General features: G+C 38.6%; 1 protein-coding gene across 8 annotated transcripts in view; it reads right to left on the bottom strand.

Moving 5' to 3' along the window:
- ZBTB44 (zinc finger and BTB domain containing 44) overlaps positions 1–20,164 on the bottom strand; it is a 38,214-nt gene extending 18,050 nt beyond the window's left edge. For 7 of the 8 annotated variants that reach the window (XR_002831548.1, XM_023761986.1, XM_014463879.2 and 4 more), the window contains exons 1-2: positions 20,112–20,164; positions 843–1,916 (exon numbers count right to left, since the gene is read on the bottom strand). Coding sequence is in view for 7 of the 8 variants with exons in the window: in XM_023761986.1 (XP_023617754.1) it covers positions 843–1,860 (1,018 nt within the window). In the remaining variant the exon portion in view is untranslated. Of the gene's footprint in view, positions 1–842; positions 1,917–19,473; positions 19,690–20,111 lie in introns of those variants that run through there. The other variant, XM_023761985.1, reaches the window with a different exon arrangement.

The raw sequence follows: 20,164 nt of genomic DNA, 5'->3' as shown, positions 1-20,164 counted from the left end.
GGTTTTATTATATAGGATTCTTCCACACTTCCATGCTTTGATACATTTTCAAAGAAATGTCATTCCCTTGTCTGGGCAAACTCCCACTTAACATCCAAGGTAAAAATACCCAGCATTAACTTGTTTTTTTTTTCTTTGTGAACCTATAACACTTTGTTCATATCTCTTGCCTAACACTAACCACTGATTTACATCTGATTCCTCAATTAGACTATTAACCCCCCCCCCTTTTTTCATACATTTTATTGACTTTTTAAAGAGAGGAAGGGAGAGGGATAGAGAGTTAGAAACATCGATGAGAGAGAAACATCGATAAGCTGCCTCCTGCACACTCCCTACTGGGGATGTGCCCACAACCAAGGTACATGCCCTTGACCGGAATCGAACCTGGGACCTTTCAGTCTGCAGGCCGATGCTCTATCCACTGAGCCAAACCAGTTAGGGCTTAAACCCCCCTTTTTTTAAAACCATGTATCCCCAATGCTTGACACATGTTACGTTTTCAGTAAATATTTTAATAAAGAATAAAACACTAACTGGACTTTTTAAAAACTGGGTGTTTTTTTTTTTTTGCATTGGAAGTAATCCATAATTCTTTCATATGTACCTGTATGTATCTTTGTCCCATCAGGCATTGTTCAACTATTTTTCTTTCCCAATGCGTAACTTATTAAAGAAATTATAGTACTAGTAGCAACATCTAAAAAAAAAAAAAAATCCAGTTATACTTTATTCTTCCCAATATTTCCTATACGACCCAGCACAAAACTTTATCTAGTAAGTACTTAAAAATGCTTGAATTGATTTGTTTATAGCAACATGAAAAACAGAAAACACTGTACCTATTGAGGAAGACTGTGGACTAATCAGAAGGTCCTCTTGGACTTGTTCACTTCCTGGCACTGTCTGCTGGTCACTCAGTGAACTCTGAGATGCACTGACGGGCTGGGGTACTTCCTCATGCACCTCCTCATCACTTAACCTTTCTACTTTCACCCGGACATCTTCTTCGGTACCCAGAGGCAAGGTCGTTTTTGTGCTCTCACAAGTCACAAAATCAGCCATTCTTCTGTCAGTCTCAGATGGGCCAGGTAGTTCTAAAGTCCGGGTGTTTTCTGCCTGCTTAACCTTGTCAGGCTGAATCCTTCGATCAATTCCAAAAGGAAAAGTCCAGGGAAAAGCTAGAGAAGAGTCAACTGGTTGACTTCTATTTTCTGAGTAGGAAGCTGAAGAATTCAGTATCTGGGGGGAGCTTGTCTGTGTGCTACACTTGACAGGACTTTCGGGTGACATAACGATGTAGCTTTTGCGCTTTCTCCGGGATTCTCGGCAGACGGGAATGGTTCTTTCTACCACGCTGCACTCTGACGACACGGGTGAAAGGCTTCCATCTCGAGAAGTGAAATTGCAGTTAGAGTTATTTTCTTGTCCAGCATCGAGACCCTTTTCCGGTTGGCTGTTGGGTGTATTCCATAAAATGCTTGATTTCATGAACTCTGAGCAGGTGCTAGCAACACTGAACATTTGCATATAGCTGGCTGCAGCCAGCACATCAATGATATTTTCTGTGTTAATTGACAGAGTGGCTGTGTAAGCATATTCTAGAAGGGGGATAAAACCAGTCACTGTAACATGATGTAAATCCAACACATTCTTGTCCTCATCCTCTGCTTGGCCTACAAGTTTAGTGCGAAAAAAATCACTGCAAGCTGCTAGTACCACCTTATGTGCCCGGAAGATTTTGTCCTGGACACGAATAGTGATGTCACAGAAATGTCCATCATTTCGCAGCATGTTTAGCTTTCCAAGCATTTCCTGGCTGTGGGAAGAAGAGCTATGAGTAAATGTTTTCACACCCATCTTTTCCTTCCTCTTCTACAGATGCTCTTCAAGGATGCAAATGAATCAGGAATGACCTAAAAAATACATAAAATAAGCATTAATTGATAGTTTAGTAGTCATAATAGGTAATTTAGATAGTTTTCATGTAGCCACTATGCTAAATCAAAAAGCTAAAAGATGGCAGTGAGAAAGTTCAAGGTAGAGAATATATTAAACATTCCTCCACACATATATGGGCAACGAATTTTCAACTAAGAAGCCAAGAATAGGCAATAGAGAAAGGAAAAATCTCTTCAATAAATGACGTTGGAAACACTGGACAGCCATATGCAAAAGAACCAAACTAGACTATGATCTTACACTATACACAAAAATTAACTCAAAATGAATTAAAGATTTGAATGTAGGACCTGACAATAAAATGCACAAAATAAAACATAAGCACTAACTAAGCTTATGGATATTGGTCTCAGAGATGTTTTTATGAACTGGACTCCAAAGGCAAGGGGAACAAAAAGCAAAAATAAATAAATGGGACTACATCAAACTAAAGAATGTCTGCACAGCAAAAGAAGCCAACAACAAAACAGAAAGGCAATCAACCAAATGAGAGATTATTTGCAAATGATACTTCCAATAAGGGACTAATATCCAAAATAGACAAAACTCATTCAACTGAACAAAAAATCTGATTTAAAACGATGACCTGAATACTTTTCCGAAGAAAACATACAGATGGCCAACAGATCTATGGAAAGATGTTCAACATCATTACTTATTAGGGAAATGCAAATCAAAACCACAATGAGATACTATGTCACAGCTATTAGAACGCTATTATTTAAAAAAAAACACACAGCAAGTATTGAAGAGGATGTGGAGAAAACGGAACCCTTGCATACTGCTGGTAGAAATTTAAATTGGTACAGCCATTATGGAAAACAGTATGGAAGTTCCTCAAAATACTGAGAACAGAACTTCCACATGACCCAGTAATACTGCTCACTTCTGGGTATTTAACCAAAAGTTTGAAAACACTTATTCTTAAAGATGCATTTATTCCTGTATTATTATTTAACTAGAGGCCTGATGCACGAAATTCAGGCACAGGTAGGTTCCCCAGGCCTGGCCGGCGATCAGGGCCGATCTGTGGGGTGACTAGCAGGGCAATTGGGGGGCCCCCGCTGGCACCTGCCTTGACTGGCCTGGGTCCTGTGGGCTGGGGGCAGCTCCTGCATGGAGCGTCTGCCCCCTGGTGGTCAGTGCGCATCATAGCGACCGGTTGTTCCCCCATTTGGTCGATTTGCATATTAGGCTTTTATTATACAGGATTATTGTATTATTTTCCATACAAACAACTGTAAACCTACTTTTGCCCTACCCTGTATACAATAGAATATTACTCTGCAAAAACATGGATGGATCCTGAGTATTATGCTAAGTGACATAAATCAGATGGAAAAAAACAAGAACCTTATGATTTCACGCATGTGTGGGATATACAATAGAAAGCCACAAACTCATCAACACACACAACAGAATGTGGTTACCAGAGGGGAAGAGTTGTCGTGGGAGGGCGAAGAGGATAAAGGGGGTCAGACATATAGCGACAGAGGAGACGAGAGCACACAACAGGGTACACAGATGCCGAATTATAATGTACACCTGAAATTTATATAATATCAACCAATGTTTCCCCAATACATTTAATAAAAAAAGTAAACCTTTTTATAAAAACTTCACATATAAACAAAATTTTTTAATTCCCTCTACCTGTCCCCCTAGCTGTCCAATCAGTGGAGTCTATGAGCTACTGTTTTAATGAACTGCCTAGCTTTAACTGCTTCACTTTTGATATTTTATTTGCCTGTCATGGTCTCTACCAGTAGGTGCGTTATTATCCCTGTTTGACAGAAAAGGGTTAATTATCTTGCTGAAGTAAAATAACTCTTAAGTAGCAGACCCAGGATTCAAATCCAAGCAGCCTTCTAGACCTTATTTAACTTCAGTGCCATATACTGTCCCATTTAGGACATAAAGTGAATCAATGTAGGGGTTTAAGAGTCCAGGTTTTAGAATGTGATAGCCTACATTCTGTCTTCAACAATTCCTCAATGGTTGTTATGAGAACTAACTGAAATAATATATGTATTAAATGCATAGTATTTAGCACTTTGTGAATGCTCAACAAATAAAGGCAGTTATTATTGTTATTTAGGTAACTAATACAATAAAACCTTTTCAAAAGTAAATTTATGTAAAAAAATGTTTAGTGATCAACTGACTGGATTTTCCTTAAAATAAAAGGACAACTGGTTTGCCAATGTCAGATTTTACATTTATTTACTTAAAACATAAATAACTAAAATCCTCAAATACTTTTAATATAGCAATCTAATTATGCTTCAGTTTTTATAGTACCTTCCCCTAACCACTTTTTATACCTTCTGTGTGAAATCGGGGAGGCTTATATTAGCCCTTTGGTAAGGATAAAACTAACGCTCAGATAAGTTAAGTGACTAACAAATGACAACCAAAGCTGGATCTGGGTCTTCTGACTCTTAAAACACAGTACTTTTCCAATGCAAAAACATACAGCTATGTACGCCAATTATTGTATCTAAGTTAAATAACTACAAAAAATAGTTGGTACTGTAATAAATGCAAAACAAAGCAATTTGGGGGAATGCTTTTGTAAATTTTCTCTAAATAAAAAAGGTATCAGTCCAGCCAGTGTGGCTCGGTGGTTGCGCATCAACCATGAACCAAGAGGTTGCCAGTCTGAATCCTGGTCAGGGCACATACTCAGACTGCTGGCTTGATCCCCAATGAGGGGCAAGCAGGAGGCAACCAATTGATGTATCTCTCTCATGTCAATGTTTCTCTCTCTCTCTTTTCCTCCCTCAGCTGGTAGGGGGCCTGAGGTGGGCAAGGAGGGAAACCTTTAACTCTGAATAAAGTTCTTGAAAATAATGTTACTTCCTGAAAGCGATCAGCAAAGTTATTAAGAATTGCCCTTCAAAACACACACACACACACACACACACACACACACACACACACACACACACACACACAAGACTTGCCCTTCAAAGAGCTGGAGGGAGAACTAACCCTGCAGAATAAACAAGTGGACAGTGGAATTGACAGCGACCACTTCCAGGCTGGGTTGCATTTTGCGCCATGGGGTCTTGGTAGCGTTGCCTGCAATTTGGTGGGCTGTCGCTCTGGGGTGGTGGTGGGGCCTGTGTCCCACTTGGGGGAAGCCGAATGTTGCTTTCCGGGCGCCAGGTCTGTGGCGCTGTTTCTCTGTAAATGGCCAGTGTGCATCATGGCAGCTCCTGGTTTGAGCGTTTGCCCACTCAATGGACAGTGCGTGTCATAGCGACCAGCTGGACGAACACTTAGCATATCAGATAGATATATATATATATGTAATCTAGTAAAGTAGAAAGTTTCCTTGAGTTCGATGGGCTGCTCTAGCGAATTAATTAAACCCAAGGAGGGAGCTGTTGGAACCTTCAATCTATAGCTGGTCCATAAGATGATCAGGTGATAAACCTGAACTTGTGACCTATGGATCAGTAAGGGCGAGGGGGCAGCAGTCTTGTAGGACTAACCCCTTAACTTAAGAGGCTGATGCTATCTACAGAAAGTGTCAGAATTTAGTTAGACTGTAAAACACCCAACTGGTGTCAAAGAAATGCTTTTTGTTGTGGGGGCCCTTCCTCCTACATTAGAATTGAATGCAGAACCCCCTTAGAGGGAAATTTACACCATTAAGAACTTGTATCGGCCGAAACCGGTTTGGCTCAGTGGATAGAGCGTCGGCCTGCGGACTGAAAGGTCCCAGGTTCGATTCCGGTCAAGGGCACGTACCTGGGTTGCGGGCACATCCCCAGTAGGAGATGTGCAGGAGGCAGCTGATCAATGTCTCTCTCTCATTGATGTTTCTAACTCTCTATCTCTCTCCCTTCCTCTCTGTAAAAATCAATAAAATATATTTAAAAAAAAAAAAAAAAAACAAAGAACTTGTATCAGCCCAGCCGGGTGTGACTCAGCGGTTGAGCATTGACCCAGGAACCAAGAGGTCACCGGTTTGATTCCCGGTCAGGGCATATGCCCGCGTTTCGGGCCGGATCCCGTGTGGGGCGTGTGAGAGGCAGTCAATCAATGATTCTCTCTCATCATTGATGTTTCTATCTCTCTCTCCCTCTCCCTTCCTCTCTGAAATCAATAAAAATATATTTAAAAAAAAACACTTGTATCACAAAATGAGTAAGGTCTCAAATCAGTAATTTAGAGCTTCTACCTTGAGGCTGGAAAAGCCCTAGCCAGTGTGCTCACTGGTTAGAGTGCCAGTCTGTGAACCGAAGGGTCATGGTCTAGATTCCTGGCCCTGGCTGGGGTGCATGTAGGAGTCAACCAATCGATGTCTGTCTGTCTCTCTCTCCCCCTCTCCCTCCCGTGAGGATTAACAACAAAAATCTAGAAAAGAACAAAAAACCAAACCAAGTAGAAGGAATAAAAACAGAAAGATAAAATTGAAAATAAAAACAGAAAAACAAACAAACATTTGGTCTTTAAAAAGATTAATAAAACTGATAAAGCTCTAGCAAGACTGAAGAAAAACTGACAACAGGAATGAGAGGGTATTATCAATTGTTGAAGTGTCCAGCTTAGGATCAAGATGGAGTCACTTATGGTAAGTTCAACAAACTGGAACTTAACTAGGTTTCTATGATTGGCTCTCCAAGAAAAGAAAGCCTAAGCCAAACAGTCAGCACTTGCTTGCTCAGTACAAGTTACCTAACTGGACTGCAAGACCTCTCTTCTCTCCATATAAGGAAAGTAACCCTGCTCTACCCAATCAGCCAATGCCCAGTGTAACTTCCTTGCTCCTACTCACTTTGGTCTATAAGCCTCTCACTTCATATGACTCTTTGAGAGCTCCACTCTATCTCTAGACTGGATGCTGCCAGATTCATGAATCGCTGAATAAAACCAACCAGATCTTTTCAAAATTTATGATTGTTGTGTGTTTTTTCTTTAACACATTACCGATATAAAAAGCATAATGAGCCCAGCCAGTGTAGCTCAGTGGTTGAGCGTCAACCTATGAACCAGGAGGTCACGGTTCGATTCCTGGTCAGGGCATATGCTTGGGTTGCGGGCTTGATCCCCAGTGTGGGGTGTGCAGGAGGCAGCTGATCAATGGCTCTCTCATCATTGATGTCTCTATCTCTCTCTCCTTTTCTCTTCCTCTCTGAAATCAATAAAAAAAATATTTTTTTAAAAAAGCATAATGAGAATACTACAAATAACTATACACCCATAAAGTTGACAATAAAGATAAAATGGACCAATTCTTAGGATAAGCACACACAAAATTCAACCAAGATGAAATACATAACCTGAATGAATAATCCTATAACTATTACAAAAATTGAATTCATAACTAAAATCCTTTAAAGAAGAAATCTTCAAGACCTAGATAGTTTCACTACAGAATTCTACCAAACAACAACCATACAATCTCTTCCAGAAAATAAAAGAACACTTCTCATCTTATGAGGCCAACAGTACTTGTATATCAAAGCCAGACAAATCAGTACAAAAGAGAAAACTACACAACAATATCCATTGTGAACACAGTTGTGAAAAGCCTCAACAAAGTATTAGTAACATACTTACTGGTAGAACACTGGATGCTTTCCCCTTAAGATCAGGAAAAAAAGGGGAAAAAAACAAAAGGTGTATATATATATTGGAAAGGAAAAAATATAGAAACTGTTCCTATTTAGAAATGATTATTTACATCCAAAGAATCTTAAAAACAACACCCTCCTAGAGCTAGTAAGTGATAGGATACAGGCTACCATAAAGAAGTCAACTGTATTTTTATATAGTAGCAATGAACAATAGGAAATTTAAATTTAAAAAATCAGGATCACTGGGTCAAATGGCAGTTCCTTATTGAATGGAACCCGCAAACTTTTGGTGTATGGAACAACACTCCAACCAACCGGCCAAGGCAGAATTTTATTCTTTTTAAAAGGCTACACAATAGGCTTCCACTGTATTATATTTTGTTTATTCATCTGTTGTTGACATTTGGGTGTGTTTTTTTTAATATATTTTATTGATTTTTTACAGAGAGGAAGGGAGAGGAATAGAGAGTTAGAAACATCGATGAGAGAGAAACATCAATCAGCTGCCTCCTGCACACTCCCCACTGGGGGTGTGCCCGCAACCAAGGTACATGCCCTTGACCGGAATCGAACCTCGGACCCTTGAGTCCGCAGGCCGATGCTCTATCCACTGAGCCAAACCGGTTAGGGCTGTTTCTTTTTTAAAAAAATATATTTTTTTAATTTCAGAGAGAAAGGGAGAGGGAGAGATAAAAACACCAATGATGAGAGAGAATCATTGACTGGCTGCCTCCTGCACGCACACCCCACACTGGGGATCAAGCCCACAACCCAGGCCCCAACAGGGAATCGAACCTGGGACCTTCTGGTTCATAGGTCGATGCTCAACCACTGAGCCACGCCAGCCAGGCTGGGTTGTTCCCACAGGTTTTCAGTCTCTTATTTAACTAATAAAAGCAAGGTTTATTAACACGTTCAAAGAATCTCCAGGTAGAGATAAGTATTGGAGGCCATTTAGTTCCATTGCCTTCTAATACTTAATCATTTGATGGAGGTCATCACAATCATAAAATTCTAGTGTTTTGCAATATCATCTTGATTATAGGTGGCTACCACTTCAAACTGTTCATATTTCTCTTTTCTAAGTTGGCAACTGCCATCAGTATTTTAATTAATTTACCCTGACACACAACAGACGATGTTCATATGTGTGATATACCTACATGGGCAAGGCAGATTTTAAAACAAAATTGTATAAATATATATCACATAAAATTTGCCTTCCTAACCATTTTTAAGTGTACAGTTCAGTGGCATTAAGTACATTCACACTGTTGTGCAGCCAGCACCATTACCTATTTCCAAAACTTTTTCAATGGCACGGCCAGATTTTGACAACACTCTAAAGAACTGCAAGGAACAAATGCAAACATCACCACAGACTTAATCTAGGCACGATGTTCCCTAAGGGTTTTACAAAGTGTATAATAAATTAATCCATTTAAACATATCAAAAATTTTCATCTATGTATACAAATAAAAGCATAATATGCTAATTAGACTGAACAACCTTCTGGACGTCCTTCTGGATAAAGCTGCGGTGACAGAGGCTGAGGCAGTTAGGGGTAATCAAGTGGGCAGGGGAGCAGTTAGGGGGCAATCAGGCCAGCAGGGGAACAGTTAGGAGGCAATCAGGCCGGCAGGCAGAGGCGGTTAGGGGTGATCAGGGAGGCAGGCAAGCGGTTAGGAGCCAGTGGTCCTGGATTGTGAGAGGGAGCAGGCGGGGCTGAGCCCTCCCCCGCCCCATGCACAAATTTCATGCACCGGGCCTCTAGTTTTTATATAAAGAAAACAAATGCATCCAATTGCACTTTAAAAAAATTAGGCTTTGATACTGAGAAGGAATCTTGATTATTTTTTTTCTGATTCTCTACTCCACAGATAATATTTAAAAGGCAGCAAATATGTAGGTAAATTTTATAGAATTACATTGTATATTGTTACTGTAAATTTTTTCATCCTATCCTTCTTGCTCATAGACAATATGAATGTACAATTCACACTTTGCTAACTCATCCTTCTCATTATAAACGTATTCATGAATAAAATGAAACTGAAGTAACTGTAACAATGACAAATACTTCAATGATTCATAACTGCCACAACTATTAATGGTCCTGTACATTAGTAATAGTTCTTTAAAATAAGTTGTGGCAATTAAGCTATGGAAGCCCCACTTCTTAAGCTCTAGCTTTAACTCACAACTGATAAAAGACACCAATCACAAAACCCCTGGAAAGATATGCTCCTTTGAGGGCCCTGACTAAAACTGCTCAAGACCAGGACTTCCTCCTACAGAACTCTGGGAATTACCAGTCTGTGAAGATACAGACAACTATGGGAAAACATTGTGTGGATAGCCAATACTGTATTAGTATCTCCAGAGGAACGTATGTCAGACTGTGAGGTATGCCTCTGGGACTGGGTGTTCATTCTCTTATACAATAGATATTACTATTCATGGCTTGAACACCCTCTTAGAGGTTAAAGAGATAATGGATAGAAGAAAAGACTATAAAGAGGCAATTTTTTCTGCAATTGGAAAAATCCCTCAGAAACAGAATGAAAGTACTTGAATTTTATAGTTTAAGAGAAGTTTAGTGCAACATTTATCAGGTACTAGATACTGTGCTATAAAGAGCCAAGAAAAGCTAACCAAGTCAATAACTTCATGGAAGATGGGAGGAAAGCCCAGGTTATTTGATTCTTGGAGTCCACTGCTTTGTTCAAAAATTAGTTAAAAATAGGATCTGGAGCCAGTACTCCTATTAAATTACAACAAACATTCTTTCCACTGATTTGATAATAGTGTAAATACAATTTTGTTTCCATATAGGAACAATTCCTCTTATTACAATAAAAGTTGTATTATTTCTAGAATGTCTATTCAAACTAGTAATCAACTATCCTGAAAATGACAAGTTGCTTTTATTAAAATAAAAACAGATTTGGGTTGGGAAAGTTATGACTTGCTATAGTAAACACATTTCTAAATTGTCAAACTGACAGAAAGTCAGGAAAATCTTACAACAAAATGATGTTTGAAAAAAATAAATTACTATTGGGCCAGAAAACCTAGAAAAACAAACCATGAGTATCATACTGCCTATCACTAGCACAATCAAAATTCAAAGTACGATTTCTACTGAATGCGTATTACGTTCACACCATCATAAAATCAAAAATTTTAAGTCAGCCATATAAGCCAGGAAGAGTCTGTATATGGAACGTGCCCAGTGCCTAGCATATGGTATATACAGAAGAACATGATACAGTAATGAGGAATAGATGAAGTATGCTTATTGACAGGTCTCTGACTCTATCATCACCCCTGGCTATATTCATCTAGAATCTCTAACCCCATCATTCTTCCTGAACTGTAATTCTGGGCCTCTAATGACTAGCTGGAGTGCTAGACAATTCCATCTGAATGTTTGCTATCTTTCAAATTAACCATCTGAAAATTAACTCAAATACCTTCTCCTCAACTGATACTCCACTGCAAAATTTCTAATTCTATTAATGGCTTTCAACTACCCATCCCCCCAGAGCTTAAAATCTGGTACTCATTTTTGATTCCCCACCTTCCACCTCCTTTCAAAACCTGGAAATCTTCCCTCAGCTACTCTCCCTTCCCAGCCAAATTTAGAAAAATTTGATACTTCCCTACATATGAATGTTTACTGACAAATCAAAGTCCTTCTCCAGACAAGAGACTGGTTATGTCCACTTTCAAGAGATGACAATGGTTTTCCGAGGTCATTTAGTCTTTGTTCTCTAATCTTCACTAGAGTTTGCTCTCTCTGTGCTTTGTTATGAGGTGGTTATAGATATTACTAAATCCAGCATAATCAATAAGCACAAAAACCGTAAGAACGCTGCAAGTGTAAAACCATATGTAATTATGGTTAAAATAAAATGCAGACTAAATATATTAATAAAGATTGAGAAAGCATGTTGCTCCCATGAATGGAATAAATCATTGAATAGGCCCTAACCGGTCTGGCTCAGTGGATAGAGCGTCAGCTTGCGGACTCAAGGGTCCCAGGTTCGATTCCGGTCAAAGGGCATGTACCTTGGTTGCGGGCACATCCCCAGTAGGGAGTGTGCAGGAGGCAGCTGATCGATGTTTCTCTCTCATCGATGTTTCTAACTCTCTATCCCTCTCCTTTCCTCTCTGTAAAAAATCAATAAAATATATTTTAAAAAAAATCATTGAATAGGCCCTAGCTGATTTGGCTCAGTGGAAGGCTTGTGAACTGAAAGGTCCCAGGTTCGATTCTGGTCAAGGGCACATGCCCGGGTTGCTGGCTTTGGGGGGGGGGGGGGGGGCTTGGCGTGCAGGAGGCAGCAATCAATGATTCTCATCATTGATGTTTCTATCTCTCTCTACCTCTTCCTTCCTCTCTGAAATCAAAATATATTTTTAAAAAATCATTGAATAGTATGCATGATTCTGAAATACCCACAACAAATCCTGCAACATATGAAGGTAATCAGCAAGTGTCAAGGAAAAATGACTGGTGAAATGGAAAAACTTTTGAGTATGTGGTTTGAGGCGCTTCAACACTAGATGGCAAGATTTCAAACTCTTTAGTCTCAGGACCCCTTTATACTCTGAGAATCTCAAACAGTTTTTGTTTATGTCACCTATATCTACTAAGAGTTACCATATTATGAATTAAAATTTAAAACTGTAAATACTGATTTTATTAGAAAATAAGCCCATTACATGTTAACATATTTTTTAAAAACACTACATTATCTAACGTGATACAACACATAAACAAAATGAAAGATAAAAATCATATGATATCAACAGATGCAGAAAAAACAATTAACAAAGTCCAGCACCCATCCTATATAATAAAAGCATAGCATGCAAATTGTCCCGTTGACTAACAGTTGTCTGGGAGTTCGACCAGGGGGCGGGGCCGGTAGGGGAAGGGAGGGAGGCCCTGGCCAGCAGCTGCTAGAGACCCTACCAGTGCATGAATTTTGTGCACTGGGCCTCTAGTTTATGATAAAAAAAACTCTTAGCAAAGTGGGAGTAGAGGGGACATACCTCAACATAGTAAAAACCATATATGACAAACCCTCAGTAAACATCATACTCAATGGGAATAACTAAAAGTTTTTTCCCTTAAAAACAGGAAGTCAGGGATGTCCACTTTCACCATTCTTATTCAACATAGTACTGGAAATCCCAGCTGCAGCAATCAAATATTATAGTGCCAAATATTTTAAAATTTGTTCGCTGCTGTCAATCTAAAAAAGAACAAATATCTCTATGTTTTACTTGAAAGGAACAAGTTTTTAGAATGGATTCACTAGAGTATTCATTTTTGAGAACATGTTTTACATACTCTGAACACTAACAAAAGTGTATGCGATCTTTATTTGATGATGGTTTATTTCCCAAGGGTTCTCCTTAAGAGTTTATTAAGTTTTCAGGAAGAATTTCCAAATGGGTTACTATATCTGAGTTATAAAAAAAACAACTTACTTTTATAACTAGCTATTTTCTAATCAAATAAAGATTTCACCCACTTTACTACATAAAGTTCTTTCTAGTTTAGAGCTTTGAGAAGAGAGACTGAGATTTACCTCGACATTAAGAAAAATCAGTTAAACAATTACTCAATGAAACCAATAACATGATCCAGCAATTCTATTTCTGGGTATATATACCAAAGAATTGAAAGTAGGCACATGAATGTCTATTTGTACACAAATGTACACAGTAACATTACTCACAATAGCCACTGATAGATAAATGGATAAACAAAATGTGGTATACACATACAATGGAATATTGTTTAGCCTTAAAAGTAAACTTTGATATGCACTGTGATATGCATGAATCTTGAGAACATGTTAAAATAAGCCAGACATGAAAAGACAAATACTGTCTGATTCTAATTATATGACACCTCTAGGGTACTCAAATTCATAGACAGAAAGTAGGAAGGTGGTTGTCAGGGGCTTGGGGAAAGGGAGACTGATTATTGCTTAATGGGTAAAGTATAGTTTTGCAAGATGAAAAGAGTTCTAAAGATGGATGGTGGTGATAATTACTTAACATAGGGAACGTACTTTATGCCACTGAACTGTACACTTGAGAGTGGTTAAGCCCTAGCCAGTTTGGCTCAGTTGATAGAGCATCAGCCTGCGGACTAAAGGGTCCCAGGTTCGATTCAGGCCAAGGGCACATGCCCCGGTTGAGGGCTCAATCTCCCTCCCCCCCAGTAGGGGATGTGCAGGAAGCGGCAAATCAATGATTCTCTCTCATCATTGATGTTTCTATCTCTCTTCCTTCCTCTCTGAAATCAATGAAAAAAGTATATTTCAAAAAACAAAGAAAAAAAGCATATGGCTCCTTAAATTAAAAAAAAAAAAAAGAAGAAGAAGAAGAATGGTTAAGGTGGGCCTAGCCAGTTCAGCGTTGGCCTGCTGACTGAAGGGTCCAGGGTTCGATTCTGATCAAGGGCACATGCCCAGGTTGCGGCTCGATCCCCAGTAGGGGACATGCAGGAGGCAGCCAATCAATGATTCTCTCTCATTATTGATGTTTCTATCTCTCCCTCTTTCTTCCTCTCTGAAAACAAAAATACGTTTAAAAAAATGGTTAAGTGGTAAATTTTTATTTCACAATAAGAAAATAGCAATGGCCCAATCTACCTCCTGTTTTCACAAATCAAATTTTATCAGAACAACAACAAGTAGTGGTCTACTCTTTTATCTTAAAAAAAAAACACTAGAAAAAAGCAAGAGAAACCTAAAATAAACAGAAAGAGATTAAGTACAAACATAAATGAAATAGAAAATAGACAAGCCACAGAAAAAAAGTAAAGCCAAAACTTGTTTCTCTCGAGAGATAAGCAAAATTGATAAACCTTCAGCTAGACTGATCAAGGAAAAAAGGGGCAGAGGAGTGGGGCAACACAAGGGAAACCTGGGAAAGATATACAGAATGACCCGGTAGAATGTTTCAAAACCAAAGAGGAGTGGTTGACAGTGTCAAATGCTGCTGAAAGGTCAAATAAGATATAGACCAAAGTCTATTTAATTTAGCCACAGGAGTCACTGATGACCTTATAATAGTACAAAGGAAGAGGTAGCTGAATTTGATGCTAGATTGCAATTGCGATAGACAAAGAGTCTGCAGAAATGAGGAAGTGAAAATTGTGAGTATAGACAACTCAATCTTAAAGTTTGGTTCTAAAGATAGAGCAAGAGGTTAGCTGGAGGGAAATAAGGGCTTAAGGAAGGATACTGGTATTTTTATAAAATGGGGAGAAAATAGACAATTCCCCTCAATCATAAGTGCTTTTTAAATTGGGGTAAAGTTACAGAGAATGTTTTGATTGTTGTTGGAAAGATTCAGAGAAGAAGAAAATGTAAAAGATACAGCAGGTGATAACAGCATAACTCTCTGGGCAGGTAGAAAGGAATTGGATTCAGTGCACAGTGAATGAACTGGCCTTAAACAGGAGATCCATGACAGGGAAAAGAGAAAAGGAAGGGTATAGTTACAGTTAGGTTTACCTTTTATTGCTCTTTGAAATTATAGGCAGAGGTAGATGGTTGAAAATAAAGTAGAATTTTGAGAAATGATACATAAGAAATATGTGTGGAGAAAAGGAAATGAAGAATGGAGGCACTGAAAACCCAATTGAAACTGAAGGCCACATATTTGTAGTGGCAATAATCTATGCTTTTTAAGTTCTATCTCAATAAACTGTCAAAAAAAAAGCAGTAACTTTGAATCAATTTCCAAAAAATTATAGTAACCATTAATAGTACTTACATAGTACTTTATATGTACCAGGCATTTTTTAAAAATTACTTTTTACATATTAAAATCAGAGAGAGGTAGTGATTCCTATAAACAGAAATAATTCTCATAGAAGTATGTTTGTATAGTTTTATATTGCACATAAAATACACCAAAGACAAAAGAAACTGTCCTCATACAGTAATGGAAAGCCACAAAAAGAAAATGAGCAGTGTTGGAAAATCCAAAGCAAAGAGCCAAGGAAAAAGTAAAACCCAGAGAGTCAACATGTTAAAAATGAGAAAAAGGTAAAAGTGGATGAAAATACATACACAACCAGTAAACACCAGTAAAAGAGAAAAATAAAATAGAAGTAAAGTATGTCTGTGTCTCTGAAAACCCTTTTGTTTTTTTTGTTGGGACCAAAGAATTTCCTAATTTTATCAAAGAGCACAAATAAAATACTGAATAGTGGGTAGTATTGAATATGCTTGCTTACTAAGAGTAGGCTAGGATCAAATACTTAGCAGGGTAAGAACTGAATTAAAGAGAAAACCATTTTAAAAATAAATTATCTAAAGTTACTTTCAGAAGTTCCACAAAATCCAGAGATTCATGGTCTTGGTTATACGTTAAACCCAAGATGCTTATAGTTATGCTGAATGCATCAAACCTGTCAAAACCAAATGAACAGCAAATCACGTCAAAATAAATAGACCATTTAAAGCCTGTAGAAAGACAGCAATTTAGACTATCAAAATTACAAACTGACTGGGTATCCAACACTTGTAATTTTAAGGCATTTAAAAAATATATATATATTATTGATTTTTTTACAGAGAGGAAGGGAGAGGGATAGAGAGTTAGAAATATCGATGAGAGAGAAACATCGATCAGCTGCCTCCTGCACACCCCCTAATGGGGATGTGTCCGCAACCAAGGTACATGCCCTTGACCGGAATCGAACCTGGGACCCTTGAGTCCGCAGGCCGATGCTCTATCCACTGAGCCAAACTGGTCAGGGCTTAAGGTATTTTTTAAAGCTATATAAGAAAATTATTAAAATGGAAAAACATTCAATGTGGAGACAAGGAAGATGTTCTTCAAGAAGAGTAAGTTATTAATAAGTTTCATCCACCAATTTTCACTCTTATCAGACAGAATTATCAATGTGAAATATGATGATGATATAAGTCAGTGATTTATTCCTGGATCAGTTATGTAAAAATGTGCTGGCTAAGGTCACCCTTGGCACTAATAATAATGTTAGTGAAGAAATTAATGCAATACTCAATGTGCCCTTCAAGCAGGAGTGTAATATAAATCTAATGTATCTTTTATTTTTAAAGGCACATATATAATCCTTATTTTAGATCTGGTGACTAAGAATATAGAGATTTCCATCTCACTCCCTAAAATGGGGTGAAGTACTTCTAATATAAAGAACAAAGAAAACCAATGTCACCCCAACAAATTTAAAAATAAAAAAAATAAAAAAACAAAGAAAAAATAATGTACCTTTTGGCTTAACAGGAGATAAATTTCAGGCAATCATTCTGAAGTACATGAAAAACTATTTCAGTCACGAATGTGGTAGATTTAAAGTAAAAACAGCCCATAAAGCTTATATAAAGAGCATGCTCAATAGCAGTCTACAAAATACCATAAAATGACAGGGAAACACAATATATGTAATATTTATAAAAATATTTTAAAATTATAGTTGGAAGGAACCTAACTAATTAAGAACTCAACTAATAAAGGAAACCCCTTTACAATGGTCTTTGATGCTTGACCATTTTCAGTGACAAAATAGTTGTATCTTTTCAAGGCCAGGAACACTTACTAAAAGTTTAAGACCACTGTAAACTTAGAGGATATAACATGTTATTGGTTTTTATACAACTTTCAATGAAGAATATATTTTTATTCACTCTCACATTTTATTATGCAAACTTTCAGATACAGCAAATTTAAATAATTTTACAAGCTAATGCCTAAACAGCCAGACCTAGATTCTACCAATAACATTCTACTATACTTGTTTTATCATATATCTATCCATCCATCAATCCATCTCGATTTCTGATGTTTTATCTACTCTTTAAATGCCTATTAAAGTGCTATCTAAATGCAGTTTTTGAAGTAAGGTCTGATATAATTAATAGACATGACAAGCACGTGGGGCTCTTGGGCAGGCAATCTTCAGTGTTGCTACAGGACAAAAACCAGTCATAGCGAATGAGATTTATATTCACTTTTATCACGTGTTATACTTAGTTGTCAGCTATAGCAAAGTAGTTAAGCTCCAACCCTGAAGACCAACAGACTTGAGATTGAAACCTGGATATTGAGCATGCTCCTTACTTGCTAACAAAGATACTAGCAGCATATTAACAGGTCAGTATGAGATTTACTTATTTATTTTTCAATGTGAGATTTAAATGAGATGATGTATAAAAATGTTTATTTAGCACAGTGCTGGCTTTTTGTACGAGTTCAACAAAAGTTAGTAATCATCATCATCATCCTATTTACTAGTAGTCCATCCATCATCAACATCATCATCATCATATTTAGTCCATTCAACCTACCACAAAGGGTATAGCTGCATACATATCTATGCTCTTATTTGTGGCCTTTTTTTCCCCCCCATTACTTGTGTCTCGGCAGTCTATTTTTTACTAAGATTAAGACAGAATGAAATGAATGGGTCCAAAGCACAAGCGCTGTCCATTTTCCCAGTGGACTTCCTAAAGGAAATAGATACCCTTTCTCTCACCAAAAGCAGCGCTAAGTACTACCTCAGGATTACATACAAATCACAAACAGGCAAACTACACCTTTGTAATAGATCTGTAGTTGCCACTTTAATCAAGTGGTCGCATTTAGCATCACTGATAGCATGGCAAACTGATACGATGTACCTCCTCTAGATGCAATAGGAAGTGCACAGCATCACCTATTAAATATTGTTGCCAGAGAAAGTTTAACTTTAAGCTAATCAAGCTTTTCTTTAGACCTAACTTCCAGTAACAGAAAATTCAGGGGGATAGAGGAATAAATTAAATGATAGTATGAGGCAACAGACAAGTCTGAATGTGGGAGCATTCTCTAAAACAGTTTGGTCAACTGTCAGGAGAAAAAAGGCATAATCGAGTGGGAGTAGGGAGGAGAGGGGCAATGGGGTGAAATGGAGGACATCTGTAATACTCTCCAAAATAAATTAAAATAAAAGGCATAATCACCAAATGCAATGCATGAATCTTGACTGAATATAGCTATGGGGTAAAGGGGGTTCCCAAAGAGACTTTGGCATAATAAGGAAATTTATATATGTTGATAATTGGGGTTAGTAGGAGAAGGTGTCTATTTTTAGGACATGCAAACTGAAATATTTGCATGTCATGATGTTTGCAACTTGTTCTCAAATGGTAGCACACACAGAGACATACAAAAAGGGAGAAGAGGGGGGAACAATACCAATCCAGGTAGTGGAGTGCTCACTGTATTTTTTCCTTAAGACTGAAATTTTTCATAATCACGTTTTTAAGAAGTGTACTTATCTGAGAGGCACAGTAGCAAATACACCGACACTGGAATTGTATCTGGCCACAAATCTCACCTCTGTTACTCAACTAGCTGTGTGGCCTAAAGCAAAGTTACTTAATATCACTTACGTTTGTCTCATCTATAAAACCCAAGTAACAATACCTAAATTGTTAGGTCGTTCTGAGAATCAAATAAGATCCCATATGCAAAATGCCTCGCAGCGCTGCATGAAATAAATTAATCTGGTTTTCATAATGAATGAATGCAATCATCCTAAATTACAAGACTATAGGAAAGCATTCATTATTTTCACATTCCGTAAGAAACTACACTAGGTAACACTAACTATCCATTGGCAGCTGATGTGAAGTAATGGGGGAGATGAAGATTTAAAAAATATGTGCGTTTAATCCAATCATTCCAACGGAAACCGTCAACAGCCGTAGGAAAACCATAAAAATCCCTACCTACGCAAACTATTTGTCATCAAACTGTCGAAGTTTGCTTTTGGTATCAGCCTGGTCAGAAAATAAGTGGAATTTAAGAGATTATTTGTTTTCCCCCTAACCGCAACAGATCTATTTATCTTACCTCTATGTTGAAAAAAAAACTTTAAATTTTTGCCTTCATTTTTATAAGTTCCAATAAGGGACACAATGATTGGGCTGTGGTCTGGTTAAGATACCAATAACTCAGAAAGACGTAATTGCCTCTCTTCTCAGGGACTTATCATTTCCCTCCAGGTAACCCCCCGTTCTCGTTAGGCCAGCAGAAAATGATCAGCTGCCGAGCGAGCCTCAGGTAGAGAAGAAAAAGAGGTGATTGCATTTTTTCATTTCAAGACGGGCCATTCCTTCCCTCTCCAGCTCTAGAGAAGACGCAGCAGGGGAGTTAGAGGGAAAAGGCCGTCAGGTGTGGGGCTCCCCGGCTCCCCCAGGTGAGAGGTCACACCCCAGCCTCCTCCGGGGTTAGGGTGCCAGGCAATGGGCGTGCAGCGCCCGGGAAGATCGGCCCGTCTCCTCCCCGAAGGATTAAATGCCATTGGGTGGGGGGGACCCTGTGGGGTGTCTCCCGCGCAGATGGGGGTGACCAGACCCAGGCTTTCCTTTCCGTCCAGCGCCCAGAAGGGGGGCGCGCAGTTGTCAGCCCCTGAGCAGGAGCCCTCGAGGGCGCAGGCGACGAGCGGCGGCGGCTGGCCGAGGTTCGCCCTCGCCTCCCCTCCCCATTACCTGCGGGCGGCGGTGCGGGGCCCCGAGGCCTGGTGCTCCTCCTCCCCGCCAGC

This window comes from Myotis lucifugus, unplaced genomic scaffold (genome assembly GCF_000147115.1).
Source record: "Myotis lucifugus unplaced genomic scaffold, Myoluc2.0 scaffold_225, whole genome shotgun sequence".
Lineage (NCBI taxonomy): Eukaryota > Metazoa > Chordata > Mammalia > Chiroptera > Vespertilionidae > Myotis > Myotis lucifugus.
The sequence above is the reverse complement of the archived record's forward strand: the minus strand, read 5'-3'. Positions and strand labels throughout refer to the sequence as shown.